The 20157-nt window shown below is 39.5% G+C and overlaps 7 protein-coding genes across 11 annotated transcripts in view; 3 read left to right on the top strand and 4 right to left on the bottom strand.

Moving 5' to 3' along the window:
* The window catches only part of LOC135164200 (uncharacterized), a 109793-nt gene that overhangs the window by 69318 nt on the left and 20318 nt on the right, over positions 1-20157 (top strand). The gene's annotated exons all lie outside the window — the stretch shown is intronic.
* Ikkepsilon (I-kappaB kinase epsilon) lies at positions 1640-5292 on the top strand. The gene is made up of 2 exons (XM_064139662.1): positions 1640-2153; positions 2602-5292. The coding sequence occupies exon 2, from the start codon at positions 2673-2675 to the stop codon at positions 5184-5186; it is 2514 nt and encodes an 837-aa protein (XP_063995732.1). The 5' UTR covers positions 1640-2153; positions 2602-2672; the 3' UTR covers positions 5187-5292.
* LOC135159817 (protein VAC14 homolog) lies at positions 5431-9321 on the bottom strand. The gene is made up of 3 exons (XM_064115933.1): positions 8928-9321; positions 8188-8569; positions 5431-7344 (listed from the first exon to the last, which is right to left on the bottom strand). The coding sequence occupies exons 1-3, from the start codon at positions 9029-9031 to the stop codon at positions 5608-5610; spliced, it is 2223 nt and encodes a 740-aa protein (XP_063972003.1). The 5' UTR covers positions 9032-9321; the 3' UTR covers positions 5431-5607.
* Positions 9468-13718, bottom strand: LOC135161095 (rab11 family-interacting protein 4). The gene is made up of 3 exons (XM_064118410.1): positions 13057-13718; positions 12773-12893; positions 9468-12070 (listed from the first exon to the last, which is right to left on the bottom strand). The coding sequence occupies exon 3, from the start codon at positions 11991-11993 to the stop codon at positions 10440-10442; it is 1554 nt and encodes a 517-aa protein (XP_063974480.1). The 5' UTR covers positions 11994-12070; positions 12773-12893; positions 13057-13718; the 3' UTR covers positions 9468-10439.
* On the bottom strand, positions 14302-17804 carry LOC135162536 (uncharacterized). 5 transcript variants are annotated; one of them, XM_064121340.1, is made up of 3 exons: positions 17636-17804; positions 16523-16716; positions 14302-15106 (listed from the first exon to the last, which is right to left on the bottom strand). In XM_064121340.1, the coding sequence occupies exons 2-3, from the start codon at positions 16674-16676 to the stop codon at positions 14472-14474; spliced, it is 789 nt and encodes a 262-aa protein (XP_063977410.1). In that variant the 5' UTR covers positions 16677-16716; positions 17636-17804; the 3' UTR covers positions 14302-14471. The 5 variants fall into 5 exon arrangements, with proteins under 5 accessions (XP_063977410.1, XP_063977500.1, XP_063977584.1 ...); XM_064121430.1 differs by lacking the exon at positions 17636-17804 and adding an exon at positions 17279-17408; XM_064121514.1 differs by lacking the exon at positions 17636-17804 and adding an exon at positions 16238-16295 and having other exon boundaries at positions 16523-16584.
* Positions 17525-18410, top strand: LOC135164675 (EKC/KEOPS complex subunit TP53RK). Its single transcript, XM_064125303.1, has 2 exons — positions 17525-17717; positions 17859-18410. Exons 1-2 carry the CDS (start codon positions 17525-17527, stop codon positions 18362-18364), a joined length of 699 nt encoding a protein of 232 aa, XP_063981373.1. The 3' UTR covers positions 18365-18410.
* LOC135166152 (GEL complex subunit OPTI) lies at positions 18615-19959 on the bottom strand. The gene is made up of 4 exons (XM_064128241.1): positions 19650-19959; positions 19458-19561; positions 18967-19096; positions 18615-18874 (listed from the first exon to the last, which is right to left on the bottom strand). The coding sequence occupies exons 1-4, from the start codon at positions 19746-19748 to the stop codon at positions 18833-18835; spliced, it is 375 nt and encodes a 124-aa protein (XP_063984311.1). The 5' UTR covers positions 19749-19959; the 3' UTR covers positions 18615-18832.

Raw genomic sequence — 20157 nt, 5'->3', positions numbered from 1 at the left:
AGATACTTAAATATTTATTGAGTTGATGCTGTTTTGGGGGAAAATTCCAGAAAAAATGAATAATCGTAATTGGTGGATTTGGTGGCAAATAATAATCAATGTTTACTAGTTTCAATATATTCATTATTCATTTTAATTCAATAAGTAATAATCCATTTAAAGGACTCCTTAAACATTGTTTATGAAGACCATTTTCCTTAATTCTCAAAAGAAGATATTAAATTTTTCTCAGATTTCCGTTGAATTGAGTACACTACGTTACATTACTCTATACAGACAGCTCACATACTCATTTGTACCTGTAACGATCCAACCCAATGGGTCCTCTTCGTATCATTTTGAGGTGAGGGTCATCTGGACGGTACACTGAAACAATTCCATTAAATCAATTAGTAAAAAAATGTTGAAAATTCGCAAAAGGAAGAAATCACAATGTTCAGAGGATTGAGCGCAAAAGTGGAACGATGTGGGGACTCTAACTCCCAGTAATTTTATTTGACAGTTCAAAAAAACCATAGAACTTTTCACTTAACATCGATCTTTCCTAATCCTTCAGCTAATGCTCGTGATGAGGAATCCATTTAAAAAAATATCGAACGTAATTTGAATTCGACATTTTAACTCTGAAACGATGTGCAAGCCGTAATGAGTGGAGTTAGCTCTTAGTTAATTTTTTAAACAAAATATTTCTTCGATTCTGAGATATTCATTGAAAACTAGTTAATAGACAAAATTGACTCTGTTTACCACTTCAGCTCAAATCCATTCAGTCAATCTCATAGATTCACTTCAGAATTATTCACTGAGAAAATTACAAGTAATTCCTTCTCTTCATATAATCAATCTTCTATCAATCCTCTCAACAGAAATGTTCCCAGAACGTCAATAGTATAATATAAAATTGCATGAATCTCCTGTTATATAACCTCACTTTACAAAATATCAAACTCACCAAGATATCTATCCTTGTACTTCGGAATATGATGGTATTCCTCCAATGTGTTTATCTTGTACACTGAGTAAGAAACTGATATGGCACCGACAATAGCCAATCCCACAATGATAGGATGATGAGTACGATAGTAGTTTAATTTTGCACGCCATGTAGGGACTAAAAATTACAAAGTTTTCCAGAGTTAATCATAACACATTATCATATATCGCAAAGGTTGGAATTAAATGATTATTTCTTACAATCTGGAACGTGTCCGATTTGTCCCCAATCCATGATTTTTGGCTGGGTTCAGTAGCAATTATGAATTGGAATGGAGGCAATGGAGACTCTGGGAAAACAGCTGTGGTCTGTGGAACCAGCAATACCGACGGATCGAGGAGAAAGAGACACTATCGATAGAGTGTGAATCATGTGACGCCGGTTTAAATGCCCAGTAACGTAATTCAAGGCATAAATTATGAAAAAAAAATTCGAAAAATGAATTGCAGATATTATATCATTGTGGTCGTGGTAGTGATTTTTATTTTTAAGCACAAAATTATTGATTACTCCATATATACAGTTATAAAAAAAGAACAATACAAAAAAATCCAGTAGGCCCATCGTAGTAGTGATTTGATCCATCTAGTTTATAGTAACTGAACTCTATTATTTCAACATATTTCATATTTAGTTCCTTTCGAATAGTTAGACGAGAATTCAGTCAGGATGATAGACTTTGTGAGCACAGTTATTTTTATGGCAATCTCGTGTCACATTTATGGGAGAAACTGGTATAATATTTTTTACCAAGAATATCAAAATATTCTAAAAATCTATTTTGATGTTTTTCGTTGAGCTCCATAATTTCGGAGATATTCAAGGTAGACTTTAATATCTCGTGCTTTATCGCGATAGAAAAATCATGCTTCATTCCGGGAGTCGGGTTTGGTTACGTTCCATGCGTTCAACTTTCTTAATTTCATAACAATAATACAGTCATTAACCCGCGATTGCTCGCCAGTTGTATTAAGACAATCGAAAACACCTGATTAAGTGATACGAAAAGAGTGTTCAGATAGTGTGGAAGTGAAAATTAACAGTGGTTTTGGAATTGTGCGCCATGAGGGCACTACAAAAACAAAACTGGCAAACGTAACCTCAAAATCACTTGTCAAAATTGTCAACAAAGGAATGAGAAAGACAACGAACAACAAAGGTAAGGGAAGAACCAGGTAGATGTAATATTTGTTATAACCTAGACATTCAATTAGTTAATAAAATATAGTTGACAGACTGACTTTACGATACTAGCAGTTTTTCATATTTATTGATGTAGGATATTGCCCTTTATGTGGCATTAATCACTTATTTCAATCAATTTCATATGGTTTGAGTTGAGACTGTAGCATATGCTGGATATTTGAACTCCATATAATAACTATTCATGCTGATAGTTCTCACTACGAACAAATGGAACATTGCTCTTGAAATGCATAAATATATTTATTTTTCCTTGTATATTAGCAACAAGATTTACAACGCAGTTGAACACAATTATTATCAGTTTTCCTCCGCAATTTCCTGCAAGGATTCTATAGAGTATTTTTCAACTAAATCGTTCCATACTCATTAACCTCCTCTCTCAATCAATTCCATTTTTTTAGGTCTCAAAAAATCTCCCCCACTTTCTACAACGTGACCACCCGTTAACCCCTTACCAACAGCCCTGTAAAAGATGTCGTATCTCCGAGGTTCAGCGAACTATGTCTGGTGCACCACAAGCGTTCTCGGTAAGGGAGCCACTGGTGCTGTCTTCCAAGGAGTTGACAAGAACAACGGCCAGCCAGTGGCCGTGAAAACATTTAATCAACTCTCCCACATGCGTCCAATGGACGTTCAGATGCGTGAGTTTCAGGTCCTAAAAAAGGTCAAACACGAGAACATAGTGAAGCTCCTAGCAATTGAGGAAGAGCAAGATGGTCGCGGTAAGGTAATAGTAATGGAGCTCTGCACTGGAGGTAGCCTCTTCAACATCCTAGACGATCCGGAGAATACTTATGGCCTCTCGGAGTCGGAATTTCTTCTCGTTCTGGAGCACCTCTGTGCGGGGATGAAGCACTTGCGTGACAATAATCTCGTCCACAGGGACTTGAAACCCGGCAACATAATGAAGTACATCGCTGACGATGGCAGTACAATCTACAAACTGACAGATTTTGGCGCAGCTCGAGAACTTCACGAGGACCAGCAGTTCATGTCGCTCTATGGAACCGAGGAGTACTTACACCCTGACATGTATGAACGCGCCGTTCTCAGGAAACCAGTGGGCAAGACCTTTGGAGCAACTGTTGATCTGTGGTCAATCGGCGTGACACTGTACCACGTGGCAACTGGTAATCTTCCTTTCAGACCGTTTGGTGGTCGTCGAAATAAGGAGACTATGTTTCATATTACCACGAAGAAGTCGTCAGGTGTCATCTCTGGGAGTCAAACGACTGAAAACGGACCCATCGAATGGAGCAGAGAACTTCCGAAGAATTGCAGGCTTAGCTTTGGAATTAAGAAGATCGTTACACCCTTGTTAGCTGGACTACTGGAGGTCGACAGACAGAGGATATGGAATTTTGACAGGTTCTTCAGCCAAGTGACAGACATCCTCTCGAGAAAGGCATTTCATCTGTTCAACATGCACACGATGCAATCGATCGTTATTTATCTTCAACCCGACGATAAATTCCACACGCTCAGGGCTGCAGTGCAAGAGCAGACAGAGGTCTCTCCAAATTCCCAAGTGATTCTCCTCGGTGAATCACCGATTACTCAACTGGTAGAGGAGTCAACCCCCGCTAGAGGCTACCCCCTGTCCAAGATATCAGTGGAGGGGCCCTTGACATTGTACTCCAGGGATAACAACAATGTCGTTCCACCGATTGTTCCCATTTCTGAGGCAAACAATATCTCTTCCAGCAGTACTCAGGGTAGTGATACCACTAGTCAGGGCTCAGTGACATCCTCGTTGTCATCCACCTCGACTTCTGAGAAGGCGAGATCTTACGCAGGCATTGAAACGCCGATAATTTTTCCGACATTCGCAAATATTGTTTCAGTGGAGAATGACGCGAGTCAAGCAAAGTTGGCATGTTCAGCTGGACATTCCTGCAAGAGGACGATCGACAAGTTGGTGTCCTCGAGTAAGCTGTCTCAGGAAGCTGTGACATCCTTTATCGGACTTCTCATTTCACAGTTGACAAAGCTATTACAGAAAGTTGATCGTCTCAAAGACCTCACGAAGGCTCACGAGAAGACGCTCCTTTCCATCGAGCGTTACGAATTCTTTTGTAGACAAGCATTGACAAAATTATTCTCAGAGAAGACGATTCGTCCTGCATCGGCCAATGAAGCTCTTCAGTTCGACATTAACGAGTGGAAGGGGGATTTGCAATCGAAGACGAAACAGTTGTTCAGTGAAATTGCACCAGCTGTGAGTCAGCTCTATCAGAAATACGTGAAGGATGGGCTGTTAAAGGGGGAGTGGGATTCCTCGACGCGACAATTAGTATGTCCTTGGAGGAAGAAAGCCAGTGAAAGGGCGTCGGCTCTCGTTGACAGATTGAGAGACGGTTGGCAACATTTATTGAGGGACAGAGCTACGAGAACTCTGACGTACAATGATGAGCAGTTCCACGTTCTCGAGAGGATCAAAGTGACTGAGACTGGTAGGAGGATGAAAATGCTGCTGGAGACAGAGTGCATTCCCTCCATTATTCAGAGGTCAGAGTCTCTCGCCGATTGGTACAAAATGGCACAGACTGTCTATCTACAGATTCAGTTATTGGATAAGGATCTTGATAATTATGAACGTACTTTGGAGACAATGTCTTATCGACTCGCCGATGAAAGTGCTGAACATCACGAAGCACTTTGTAAATTACTTGATCAATTACCTAGTGGGCAAACTTTGGAGCAGGGATCTCATTTGCCCAGTTGTATCAGGGAAGAGGGGACCAAGATGTGGAGAAATATCTGTGATACACAATTGGAGATTCGAGGAATTCTCAAGGAGAATGATGATCTATTTGATAGGCTCGCAAGGCTTTCAGAGTCCTATAGATTGCAGAGACACAGTGAGGGGAAGAGTGATGGCGGAGATGAGGAAGATGACAAGTCTGGGGAGGAGGATAGCGGTGAGAATGGCGCAAAGGAGAATATTCAAGGGTATCGTAAGAGCTGTTTTATTAATCACGAATAATCTTTAATAAAATATTGCTGGATTTGTGAATTTTACAGATGTTTCGTGCGATGCATATTTATTTTATTATTTCTTTGTGGTATTAAAGATATTTAGTAGTTTTGGAGATTATTCTATCAATCAATCAATCATTCTAAGAACCTCAGCCTCCTCGTTTTGGCCTTTTTCATTCATAATTCCGCGCGAACTGTGGATATAGTTATTGCATAAAGATCTTGACTCATAAATAAAGACTTCCTGGGTTTTTAAAGTCTAGTAGATTGATCGGACCGTCTGTTTTGCATTATTAGCACTATATGGTAGTTTTACATATCATTATTTCGGCAATTCTGAACGCCAATGATTTCCACTACTTGTCGAGGTACTCAATCCAAGCAAAATAAGTTCATAACAAGTTTTTTTCCATTCCAAAATCACAAACTCACGTCCCCTCAGAAACGTCTTTCTCCACAAGTAAATTCAGCCTGTGCCGATGTTTCTGCTCCTTGTGTTTCTCCTGTACACTCTCGAAATGCCGTAGAAGCTTTTGAAAATCAATTTCGCCATTACCTCCGTTCCTCCGTCCTAGAGCATTGCCATCGCCTCGCGCGGGTATACTCGCTGGAGGAATCGCGGCTAATCGTCGATGTAGCGTACCAAATGCTTCACTCTGAGGCAGGATCATGAGTAACCCATACAGCGTGCGAACAAGATCCTCATTTCTCTCCCGCTCCAGCAGTTCCAGTCTCAAATACGTGAAAATTGGTGACTCAATGAGCTGCACCAGCTTATCAATTTCCGTGAGAAACTCAACGGTCACTTCAATGTTAGCAAATGATCTGACAAGATCACAGGCATGAGAGTAATTCTGTCCAAGTAAACAGAGGGCAACAGTGGCAACTGGATTGTGACACCAGGAATCATACAAACAGACAAAAAGATTTCTACTCTCTTCGGACTTCAGGTTCTTCAACTTGTTCCTCAGATCAAAAAGTTCAGAACTAGTCAATAGTATAACATTGAGCGACTGAATCATGATGCACGCGAATCTCAAATTCTGCTCCTCCAATAGAATTTCTGCAAGAGCTTTATAAATTTTCTCAGCACTCAGCAAAACACACAGTTCTCTGATGATAAAAGCACCCCTCTCCTCCAACAAATGTCGATTCTGGGAGAATAATCTCAACAAATTAACAATGAATTTTGTAAAATATTTATTACCAACTGAACCAGAAGCAGAATCCCCACTAGAGATGAGAGATTCTTTAATAAATTCCTCATTTTCCCTTCCTGTGTAATCCGAATTTGATCCGATTATCTCAGCCAGCACAACAAGAGTTTGCTGAACAACATCGTCCGATGTATCTCCCAGGATTCTCATTAATACTGTAAATAATTCCTCGATGTGATTGTACATTTTGTGAGGAATGTTTAAAAAGAGTAAGTGAATCCATTTTAGAACGGCCACTTTGGTTTGAACTGATGTGTGCATCAAGTGTTTCGTAAGGACTTCTACCACCGAGACAAGATCGAGGGTCTCCACCAGGACCTCTCGATCCTGGCTATTTTGCTTTTGCTCTTGTTCTTTTTTCGGGCTCTCCACGTGTTTCGAGTCTTCCTCCTCCGGTACATTTGAAGTTTTCACTGGACTCGTTTCCTTACTAGTGATGAGCTTCATCAACGAGGAGTTGACCTGCATTGCAGTGTCCTTTATGCTCCTCCTGTTGTCTCCGTCGTACGCCAAACAGGGAAGGATGGCTGTTAATATTCCAGATGTGTAGGGCAGCATCGTCGGACCAGAAAGATTGACGAATTCTTTGATCCACGTGATGGCCGTCAACTGCAACAAGTCGTCTGTACTCTGGGCGTGTGTTATCAGGATATTTATCATCCCTGCGAAGTCGATTCTCGATGGGTTTGCCTTTATGCTGCGAAGAAATTCACCCAGGACTGTGTCAGTGATTCGTTTTATCTCCGGGGTTGGATCCTCCAGGATTTTATAGAGACCGTCTAGGATTTCTGGAAGAATTACAACGAAATCCATGTCGGGTACTGCGTCCAGGACGGATACCCAGGATATCACGAATTGCCGGCCAAAGGGATTCTTTGTGTAGATCTGCTCGCGAAGGAGGGGCATGAAGCCTACTAGGTCGAACATTCCGCTTTCTGTCACGATGTCCTGGAAATTTAGACATCACATTTTATGTGATTTAATATTATTAATTTACAAGTGAAAATATTGCAGTAGCAATTCAAGTGAATTTTTCCACCAAGAAAAATACTCATAGTGTCTGTTCTTGAAAGCACTCACTCTTGAGATACATTACCAACAGACAAACATTATGTGTCTTATTTAAAGTCACTTTATTCCATTGGTACTGAAACGATGGATTGAATTGATGGTCGAAGGAGCTTTTGTGAAGAATTTATTGAGAAAGAGATTTGCATGAGAGTAGAAACGTGGAATCTATATTTTCGTGAATTTGAAAGCATCGGAGAGGAAAATACTGCAGGAGCTTGGAGGGTACTATATTTTGAATGAAGATGTTTATATGAATATGAAATGAACTCTGATGGCGTTATATAATATATGCTCGTCTGGGAGATATAACATTTATGAATGAAGTGAACGCTTGAAACTCCACACTTCAAGTTATTAAATTGCACGTTTAGTTTTGTTTTAATACGCGATTATTGAGAGGTTTAGAGTATTTAGACGTAAAAACGGAGATTATGTCCCGAGATGAATACATTTGCCAGCCGTACGAATAGCAGTGAATCAGAAATACCATGAAAAAGGAATGTATGGAGGGATCCTATGGGATTTCTCACCTATTCCGCAAGGGGTAAACAAGCACATAATGGATAGTTGAGAGTATTGAGATTATGGGATCTATGAAGGTTACCACTTTGCGTTTAAATATTGCGACTGCTCAGCTACTGAATTTTTTCATACGTGTCCCCCTAAAATTCATCGAGGAAATTTCACTCTGCCAAAATTCCATAATTCCGTTTAAAGTACCTTCATCAACCTGTCCAACAATTCCGTGGCATTCTTGACACTCTGTTCGGGATCACAAGCGAGCTTGCTCAAAGCCCCAAAGATATCCGTGAAAAGTGGCAGAACAGCGCCTCTGGCTATCTTCACGACATTGTACAGACTCTCACAGGCGTAATATCGTACATGAACATCGGGATCTGAGAAGCACGCCAAAATAGGGTGAATTAGCTCCTCAGTGTATTGTCCAGTGTCCTTTCCCAGTCCAACGGCTATCGCGGCCAATCCTATCAGTCCACCCTTCCTTGTGTGGGAATTATGAGAGGTTGCAAAGTCCTGTCCAAGAACCTTTAGAAGCCTTTTTATCTGGGGAATGTTGTTTCTCGCTGAAAATTCTTTCACCATTCTGAAAATATTATTGTTTTATGAGTGAAATTTATTCGATTCTCTATATAATATATTGACAGTCTCTTTTTGTTGGATGTGAAAATGGGAAATTCATTTGTGGCCCATTTACAATATTTATAAAAAATTCTTCATAAAAAATCCATTATTGCGTATGGTTTTAAGTGACCAATTATTTTTCCCAATCAGATATCGACATGGCTATGAGCACTGAACACTGAGCACTCCATAATAATGCATAAATAACAGTTAAAATCAATCCGATAACGAGTAATTAATTTATGAATTCATGAAAGAATACATTAGAGAAATAATTTTTTTATTTTTCACCAACATATGTAAATAATGCATAACCTTACTTTTCAATTTCCACAGCAGCTGGTTTTCTCTTCTCATACATCTTATCATTCAAAGATCTGACACAAGCTGCACTTAGTGGTGCATAATCCCTTTCAGATATCATGACTGTTCACCCTAATTATTTATCACTCCACGTTAGACTACGATTTATAAATAAAAACAAACTCTTCTGTCACACAATATCACACCGATGAAGCTCCCTATTGTCAGACACGCCCCCTTTATCTGCTCACATAAGGTAGCGCTGATAACCAAACGTCAGAATTTTATTTTTGACATTTCTTGGAATGTCTTGAGATGTCGCGTGCCAGCGGCGCCAATTGAAGAAACAATCACGTGATACAGTAGAATACTAACGTATCCCTGACCCCATCACTGACCTAGGTCACGATACCCAATAGTTGAACGGAAATAAATTTTTTCCAAAATTAATGTCCAAGAATAATTAATTGTCTATTTAAGTTCTGAATCATTACTCGAAGAGGGATTTAACGCGTTAAACAATAACAATAGTACCAGTAATAATTCAACTCCGCAAATTTTTATATTTAAAAAATATAATTTATTGCATGAATATCGGGGAATCAAGTATATAACAAATATCATGTCACAATCTGTGAATATTCATACATCTGACAAATCCTTAAATCATACTCGGTAAACATTAAAAAGATTATTGCATTATGAGTGATAATCTAATTAATTGCCCCTGTTTACGCTACTATCATGAGATTACAGTGTAATGAGATTTGCTTTTCAATACGTGGGTCATGATTTTTCTTAATTACCTATGTATATTGTACATAATTGAATGCTACCAACACCCCGGATGCATTGCAGAGTGGCTAACTTCTATGTAAAGTGATAGAACAATATCCTGAGCTATCTGTATCAAATAAATTAATGATATAATTAATTCTACATTATTACGGTATAAATTCAAAAAAAATAACACTGCTGCTGATACTGTTTGAATCACATGTCTAATCGTCAGTCAATTGACAACAAATTCTCTTCTCTACACTCATATTAACAAATTAATAAAATCATTATGTACAATCAATTCATTATCAGACGCAAGGACGGACCAATATATCATGATGAAAGCGATGACTTTCTCAAATACCTAAACTCAATGCTAATTTAGTATCCAAGATAATTCAATACGTGTCAATTTAGTGGTCAATAGAGTTGTGAATGATTTTGCAGTGACCAATACCCATTTTTTTTCAAAATCTTCAAAAATTCATGTATCAGTCCCCGTTTTGTTAATCATCCATCAATCAAATGTTATCTCAGAAAGGAAAAATTTGCAATTATATTTTACACAATACTTGGGGATTGTAAAGCTCCCGATAATATCTTCGTAAATTCATTTGATGGAAATATCCATGAAATTCTCTTGTCTCCAAAATTTTCCGCTCCTAAATCTCATTGGCCCAAAAGTATGCTCAGAAACATCACGTGAAATTTCAATCGAATCCTATACATACTATAAATCAATTTCCACGCTACTGTGGCTGTTTCACTTCGAGCAACTGCGGATAATTCTCCACGATATTCAATAGAATCCCATCAATATACGCCCTCAACTGAGCATTAACCTCCTGCTGTTCCTTCAGAGCTTGCAGCACCTCCGCCAAACTCCTCTTCTTTCCCTCGCCGTCCACACTATCTTTGGAGCCATCTAACATTTCCGCTGCAAGGCTCTTCGAGTTCTTCTCCAAAGTCGCAGGATTCAACAGCAACAGCTCCCTTCCCACCTGCAGAGCTGCTGCTGCTTGAAGTTCATCCCTGGACTCTTCAAGGCTCTTGTTATTCGCCCTGAGCTTTGCTACCTCTACCAATAACTCTTCAACTCGCCCCCTATCTGTTGCCCTCGCCCTCAATTCCTCCTTCGCAGCATCCAACATCACTCTTAATTCATTTTCCTTCAACACAGCCGAACGTTCACCTTGTCTCGCCCCCTCGCACGCGGCATTCGCCTCTTCCAGGGTACTCTCCAGCCTCTCTCTCTCCTCCTTTGCAACATTCAGCTGCTGTCGCAGTCTTGTCACTTGCTCTCTCAACTGATGATTTTCCACCTCGAGACCCTGCATCTTAATTTTGCAATTCTCCAGCTCTAACTGCTTCTCCCTCTCCAGCCTCGCTATCCACTCCTTGTGCCTCCTCTGCTCCCCTTGCAATTTCTCCTCATTTCTAGCTTCCGCATCTTTGGATGCCTCCTCAAGCATCAGCACCCTAGCCTGGAGTGTTGCATTTTCTTCTTTCACTCTTGCATATCGTTCCGAACTGATCGAGTAACTCGACTGATTATCAACAAGCGCATCCATCTGCTCCTGTATCATTCTTACTCTGTGATTAAGATCAATAACGTCATCCTCCAACGAGATGTCACTGTACATATCGTCCGTTGCGTCACAAGTTGAACCCCTTCCGGAGCTATTGAAACTTCCGCTCCGGTAAAGTTGGCTGGCTAATGCATTGGATCCGAGTTGTCGCTTTCCAGAGGCTGGAGTGCGTCTCAACGACGTTCTCAGCCAAGTGTGTCTCCCTAGGGTGCTCACAGGACTATTGTTAAATGTCTTTGCTGTGTTGCTTGACTGTCCATTAGTTGGTGACGGCGCTGAACTGCAGCTGCTACTTCTCTGACTAGGTGACAATTCCTCGACGTAACCGAAGCCCTCGTAATTCTCCTCGAGAGCTAAGCTCGATGTTATCGTCGGATTTGTACCCGGGGCATTAATCACTGCTGTTGATAAGGATGGCGGACCACTCTGGCTCTTACTACCTAGGGGATCACTGTCTGATGACAAGTCACGCCTACTGGCGACATTCTTAAGGGGGATATCATTGTGAATGCTGGGAACAGTCTCGTTCGAAGCGATTGTCGTTACTGAGGTCACGGTACTCCCATCACTCAGTGGGGTGACGTCATTCAGTCCCATAGGTGGAGTGTAGGTGGAATGGACCGCTTGGGCATCACTTGGAACCTCTGGGCGAGGGGTGTTACAGGGGTCGAGAGAGTCGGGATGGCCTTCTGCGGCAACGGCCCAGTTTACCATTCTATGGGTCCTGTGTTGGTTGAGATTTTAGCTCTTGTTGGGTCGTGGCAGGTTCATATTTTATAAGAGGTGTCATGCTGAAATGCAAAGGACGGACCATTAATAATAAGAAAAGGGTTCCGGCGGGATACACCGGCTGTTACGCTTTATCCAGTGAAACACTCTAGTGCATTACATTAAAAACCTATTTTTTTCTCTATTTACAACAAATAGCAAGGTTTTATATTCTGCCACTGAATTTGTAATTCCTTTGCGAAATTCTTTGAATGAAAAAATGTTTCCAACTAAAATGGTCAAATGATTTTGAGTGGGATAGAAAAATTCTATTTGTGATAAGATATATAAAAATATCAATCATCTCAATTGCATCCATTCCCTTTAATCCCTCAAATATCAACCATCTCTTTCATATTTTCGTATAACAAACTCTAGAAAATCTGACAATTTATGAATTCACTGGCACTGTCCCACATTCGAAAAAAAGGAAGCGCTTAAAAACAAAATTTCATAACAATCGAATTGTCAGGTGCATTAACAAAAGACCGCCTTCTAGGCCAGAGGAGGGGAATAGACAAAGGTAAAAGTATCTTGTGATCGTACACGTCAACTTTCGCCGAAAATAGAATAGAAAACAATGAAATATTTTCCTACTTGTGGTGCATTCTGATTGTTAACCCCCAGTGGTCAACATTGCCAAAGGAATTATTTCTATTTAGTTTTTTATTCTAGGGAAACGAGATGATAGGCTTTTGCTTATGAATTATTTTGATAAAAATTACCGTGAATTATAATGCGAAGCAGCTGTTGTCTGTGAGTGGAGCCATACTTGTGCGTATACAACACATACACTAACTCAGTGGTACCTGTGGTGAACGGTTTGTTGGCACTGAGGTATTTAACCTTAAAAAAATTTAAGGGTGAATTTTCGGTGATTTATCACAGTTTTCAGTTTCGCGTGTGAGAGTTTTGGATTTTTTAGGAGATAGTGGAGGGTTGTAGGGCACAATATTGATGGGAATTCAATGTTTTGGGCCGCGATGAGGGATTTTACACCTTTGCATACCTGTGCAGCACTGAGAACACCTGACGAGTGGAGCCGAGTAGAACCGAGTGTGTCGGCCCGTACCACACCGTACCAAACGCCCCTTTTCGTACTATCGGTGGTATTGTATCACCAAGAGAGGTGGTATGGAATATAGGCGGCGAGAGTATACGCAGTTGAACGAGCAGTTATCGAGGAATGTTCACTGATTTTTCGAAATGAAATCAGTAGTGAAGCGATTAAGCGGTTTAACCGCTAACGGAATCCCTCTAATTCTCTAAATTGCTGGACAAAATTCCTACTGAAGATTATCGACAATTTCATCATTCATAGCACATACATCAGCTACACACGATTATGGAGATCGATGTGCCTCAGGATCCAAAAATATTAGGAATTTTTAGCACACGCTGATCTCTCTTACCCTTTAAGGATGGGCTGCCCTATTTTAACCAATTTTTACTGTTTTGCAAAACTGTGTAAAAGCAAACTGTGTAAAAAAGTCATCACTGCAACCATTCTTCTACCTTCCTTCTCGTTTTAGAGATGACATTTTGGTATATCGTGACTCATTGCCAAGATAATTCCATCATAAAAAACACATTTCTAAACATTTATCGTTGTCTTTATACTCACATCTCATATGAACGAGAGGAAATATCTGTCAAGGCCTCTTGAAATTTCCTCGTGGGCTAGCTTGCTTCTCAAGATAATGTTGAAATAAAAATGAGTTTATCTTACCCAGTCCTTTTTCGAGATATCTTCTTGAATTTCCTTCGGAAGTTTATGTAGACAATTCTCGTGAGTAAATGCCTGAGAAAACTCTGGTGGCTCTCCTGGAAATGAGTCACTGATGGAGTCAAGCCTTTATGACTGCACATTTGCTCAACGTTAACACTTTTTTATTGCCCATTACAATAGGATCACCCGACGATTACTCAAAAGTTGGACAAAAATTCAATCGCCTTTTACAACGAATCCGTGAGGTTCTTTAATTCAATTTTTTCGCGTATGACAATCCCTAGAGTTGTAAATAATGCGACCGTATAAAAAATATTTATTGAATAGCTTTGATATTCACATTCCCTTGTTCGTGTACCACAGAATTAGCTGATTGTCTCGACAATGACGAACATGTCATGACAAAACGATGATAATACAATCATCACAATGATTCATCAATTTACGTCTCTTTAATATCTCGGAGTAGAAGCATTTTAATAAAATAAATTCTGCGCCTGTTCATACTGTTTTCAGTACTGTAAATCAATTATTACTTTATTTATTACTTTCGAAATTCAATAGGTGTCGTACCATAGCAAAATACAGAAAACTGTCAACTCTTTTATCACCACGTCATGAGCATGCCTCTTCTTAAAAGATGATTTGCTCCTTCACAACTTATCTAGAACAGTATTTTTCAACTATTATTTTATTTATTTCTTATATACATCTTTATAAACCATCTCCTGCATTTGCATTCTCAGGAACATTTGTCTCTCCCCCGGTAACTTCTGCATGTGAGGTAGTAGGCTCATGAGAAAGTGGTAATTGTCATCGACCTGGCCACTCATGCTCATGGGATCAACCAAAGACTTTCCACTGGTGTATCCATTACTATTACAAGTCGTCGAACCCGTCAGCTCTGCATCCTGACTCCCAGAAAGTAGATTAGAGTCCTCGCAACTCGTGAAGATTTCAACAAAATCCTTATCTCCTTGTCCATCCGTTTGAATCTCATCAAGAATCAATTCAGGCTCTTCTTTGATATTAACGAAGTTTCTGTCATTAGTATGGCCGTTAGCAGTCTCAGAAACTGATGCTACACCAGTGATCTTGATCCTCTTAGTCGTCTTTCCTGATGTTTGAATGGCTAATGGGTCATCCTTTCTCTTCGACGAATTCCCGCTTGGCTTCTTCGGAAGCATTTGCTCCTTTAGAAACAGAAGCTCTTTGTAGTGCCTCCAAGTCTTACCCTTCGGGGCTGTCGTCTTCTGGTTGAGGGTCTTTTTCTTCATCTCGGATCTGAAGGCGTCTCTCAGGCTTTTCCATTTTGTTTTAAGATAGGGCACTGGAAATTTGAGAAGAACCGAGCTGATCAGCTGATTTTCTTGCAATCGACATTTAGGGTGTACTAAAATGATAAAAATATTGAGTCTAATATAAATCTACGTAAATATAAATTAAATCGAATTCATATAATTCGATTGGCGCTTAGAATTGGTTTTCAAACTACGCCGTGGTCAGCAAATCATCCTCAATCAATCAGTCAGTTTATCAATCGTACATATGGAAGAGGATGATCTGTTTATGACACCTAGCCTTGAAACATATTATCACCCATGGTATGAGCAGTAGATTAATCCCTGTCACCTAAATCACGTTTAGTCATCACATTGTGACCATTCGGAAGTTCTAGTTCTGTCTCGATCTCCGATTCTTCCTTCATCTCTATAACTGATTCAGAATTCGCCTCGTCTTGATGATATGGAATCCTTGCGATGGTTCGTATTTCATCATCATCACAATTGTTCACATTTTTTTTACGCTCTCTCAACGCTTTCATGCGTTCAGCCCCACTTTTCGGCGGTGATCGTGGCCTCGGTGGCAGATATAATGCAGCTCTCATGCCGTCATCGGTTTCCAAAACCTCGGGATCAATTCCCGCAGCCAATAATCTCTTCCGTGCATGGCACGCTCTCATCCGTTCAGCCCCAGTCTTAGCCACTCGTCTTGGCATATACTCCGATGGCATCCACTTAGAATTCTCCAAATAGGACATCTCCATAGAGACCTCTCCTACAGCTGATGTACGGTTCTCCATAATTGTTAGTCTATTATGTATTCGCGGTATTGATCGACTCGATTGCGAGTTCAATATTAACGGTCCTGTCACAGTAGCATCCGTTATTAAAGAAGGTGACGATGTTTCGGTTATGTCACCCGGGTGTGACGTTCAGTTACAAAGCGGATGGGACTGACTAGTGTCGTCTTAACCCTACACCAATCGATGCTCCCCTTCTTGCTTTCATTCACTGGCCACTTGGGTGACACTAAGTGAAGAAGCAGTAGTTTAGCCCCGTCTGGCCATCTCCAGCTCAAATTTTTCTAGCTTTTTCCATTGTTCCTGACACTTACAACGTTAACGAAAAAAAGTCAACTAGCCATCAAATTTGAAATGTAATTGACTGTTAAACTCAACTTTACTCTCATCATCCCTTTTTCCAGCACAAGTGATGATCTTTTCTGCAGCTCCATATCTTTCAAAAAATATTGATGAAAGTAATTTACACTTAAGTACAGGAATTTAAAAAATCGGTAGAACTTTCAGAGAAAGTTATAAAAACCTAATAAGCCAGTATAGCTATCAAAATCATCAGATAGCAGTGGAACAAAAGTGATTATTATTACTGTAATGATTTCATTCATAATACTAAATAATAATAATAATATCGAAGTAAAAGATCATTGAAGAGTATAAACTTACACTGAACGTTCAGTCTCGTTGACAATTCGACCCACAATTTGTAAGTAGTATCCCGATTGTAATACAACGCATCCTGCTGGTCCCATAACGACGGCCGCTTGTATATTTCGGCTATCAACCGACTAGCGTTCAGCGTGTTTTTCACCTCCGTCATCGTCGGCAATATAAGGACGTTCAGCAGCGATAGTTGTTATCTTTGCAATGATTCAATTCGATAAACAATTGATATTAAATATTTCTTGGGTGATCGAGCTTCCAGGTTTTACGAGTCGTTATTCTTTTTAATCGCCGCGGCTTATTTACTGGCCAATAGATTATGTGGACAGAACTGACCGTTAGTCCTCTTAATTTGCATACATTATTTAGTAGGGATAATGGATTATGCAAGTTGTACAACTAGATCCACTTTTTTGGAGGGAAGTGACTGGTGTTAAGAGAGAAGAACGATTGCAGCCATGAGGCTGAGAACTACTCGCGCGGCCACTTCTAGCGCTATCACGGACTGAATTCTCGGAGAATATCTCACTCTTCTGTTTCAATTATAAAGATTTAACAATTTTGTAGATATTTTGATGTGGGTTCACAAGTGAATCCTCGGAAATTGGAATTTCCTGGCGATTTATTAGAGTTTACAGAGCGCTTTTTTGTTTTTCCTCGTTTTTATTTATTTGGCGTTCACGCGTTGCGAGCGTATTATTTGGCTGGCACGGAGATTACTATATAGATGACTTGAGTAAGGTTAGGTTAGGTGTATACCTGGGGCGAAAAGTTGGCCGCTCAGTCGCCGGTGCACGCATGGTACATAGGGACGCCCATTGAAAACTAACACTCTACAAACATAACCACGTACTGTGTTTATTGTTGTGTCTTACTTCAGAATTTTAGGATTTAATAATTTACTGAATGATAAATAGTTGATGATGTTCGATGGTTCAGTTGATTGAGTCAAATTAATAATCTATTCCACAATCAAGTTAAATTGGGGTGGAAATTCAGGGAGAAATGGTTCGCGAGGGGTTCGAACTTATCGCTCAAGGCGCTGAAGCGCGAGTTTATAAGGGTATTTACTTGGGGAGGGAAACACTTGTCAAGGAGAGGTTTAAGAAAACTTACAGACATCCGGATCTTGACGAGAGCTTGAGTAAGGATCGGGTGAAGAATGAGAGTCGAGCCATTGTTCGAGCTAAAATAGCAGGTGAATTACCAGACTTATTCGTATATTTTATGACGACATCAGTTTCAATCAAACTTCGATTTTTGATGGACACAACAATGTCTCAGTAAAAATCATTTCACCAGTAAATCGTCTAGTTCAATGAGATAACAATTTTTCCAGGAGTTTCTACTCCCACAATCTTCTATGTAGATCTAGAAGAGCGGTCCATCTACATGGAGTACATAAATAATGCGATACCTCTGAAACTCTACATAGACACGAAGATTGAAAACAAAATTGATGAGAAAATGTGGATGAATGGCCTCGGTGAGGCTCTGGGAGTATTGATCGCTAAACTTCACTCGAAGCATCTTATTCACGGTGACCTGACCACATCCAACATTCTCGTGAAAAATGAACTGATTGAGAGGGAAGAGACCCGAAAGGATGCCTTTATATTCATCGACTTTGGTCTCGCAAGAATTGATTCAACTGTTGAAGACAAGGCTGTGGATTTATACGTTCTTGAACGTTCATTATTGAGTTCACATTCGCAAGTACCGGGATTGTTCTCGGTAATTATGACTAGTTATCAGGCACATGTGGACGATAAGCAAAGGAGGGATATTGTTGCCAAGTATGAGGATGTGAGAGCTCGAGGGAGGAAACGCCTCATGATTGGATGAATTATTGTTGCCTTTTTATTTTCTAATAAAAAATTAATTTGAGCCACATGTTTCATATTTTTTCCATAAGAAGAAAAGAAGAAGGTGAAAACTTGAAAGATTTGACGAGCGAATATGAGTTGATCCGCTATGATTTAAGGAAATATTTTTCTTATCCTTCCATAATATGATTTTTAACTCTCATTCACTTATGAAATAAATCGCAGAAGGGGGAGAACCAATTGTTTTCAGTATTGAACAACACAATTCATTAGTCAATCAATTCATTTATTTTATTTTGTTTAAAACAATTCGAGTTTTCAATCGATAAGAAAAGAGGGAATTACTGGATAACAATATGGAGACACCGAGCGAGGATCTCAGATACCTATGTACAGTATTGAAAATGACGAGTAGATGAATCCATGTGCTCGAGCCTGCATATTATGCGGAATTCATGAGTAGGAAATTAATTCCCGCACTTTTTTGTCATTCGAAGTGTAATCCGGAATATATTATTATCCAAGTTACCTGAAATCAAATTAATTAAATTTTTCGAAACTTACGAGCTTTGAATAAATCAAGCCAGAGAAATTGTTCAAGGAAAGACAATAGCTAATTACCAAAAATCCGGCAAAAGATGTCATAAATCCCTCTTTAGTCAATTCCCAGATACCTCCAAACTCTTCCTCGTCAATTTGTTGGAAATTACTAATATACAAATACGTTATTCCAGCATTAACAACAACAAACCTGAAACAAATCAAAGTAATTTTATAAAAAATCGAAGAAAAATCAATTTTTTTAAGGGACGAACATAGAAATATGTGGAAAAACGTTATGTATGAAAAAATTATATAAAATCACTAGCAAATTCATTAGAAATTTCTGTTAGACTTCAATTGAACTTTTCATTAGTCTTTGGCTGGAAAAAGAAAGAGAAAGAATTGATATCGGATAATTCCTATAAAAATGTCTCCATGAATTAAATTCTGCGGACTTCTCTATAAAATAAATTCTACTGCCTCAATAGACCTTTCTACTGAATTTGCCAAGTCTTCCTATAAACTCGCGTGATCAATAATTGTCGATTCAATGATATGTAGTTACTGACAGCAACAATGCAACGAAGCCTTTGAGGGGAATTATCCCCCATGCAATGCCGATGATTAACCCTATGACTTGTCGACTCCAGTAGATAACATCGAGAAATTCCTCCTAAAATCATAAGCCATCACACATTCATTCATATTTCATAAAAAAGAGTGAAATAAATGTTGAGGGAAGAGCATTAGGTTATGTTTACCTTGTCTGGCCACTCTGAGTTGGCAGTTATTGCACGCGTCCAAATACTCAGCTCTGATTTTGAGCCATTGGTGAGTTTATCACTTTTGGATGGAGACATGACATAGAGTTTAACACTTGTAACACAAATTTTTAAGTATAAAAATGTCTTGAGAAACGATGAAGGCAGTCTATGGCTTCTGACTGGGGTAACCAAGATCTGTGGATAACCTCAACCACCTTAACCCAACAATGGGGTTGGGATTTCCTTTATCGACTGTTTTCATCAACAATGCCCTGATTGGGGGATCATAGAATCGTTTATAATGTGATTCCCTGGTGTCAATTGTCGTAGTTCAACTCAACTCATCTCACTTTACCGGACACATTTTTTTGCAACATTAAATTCTATCGAAATTGATTTCCAAAAATCTCAAAATCTAACTGATTTAGTCATTTTTAGTTGGAAAAACGAACCAATTTAAAGGAAAGTCGGTTCGATTTTATACATAGAAGTGTCATTGACCCCT

Source organism: Diachasmimorpha longicaudata, chromosome 1 (genome assembly GCF_034640455.1).
Source record: "Diachasmimorpha longicaudata isolate KC_UGA_2023 chromosome 1, iyDiaLong2, whole genome shotgun sequence".
Classification (NCBI taxonomy): Eukaryota; Metazoa; Arthropoda; class Insecta; order Hymenoptera; family Braconidae; genus Diachasmimorpha; species Diachasmimorpha longicaudata.
This window is presented reverse-complemented; position numbering and strand designations above follow the sequence as displayed.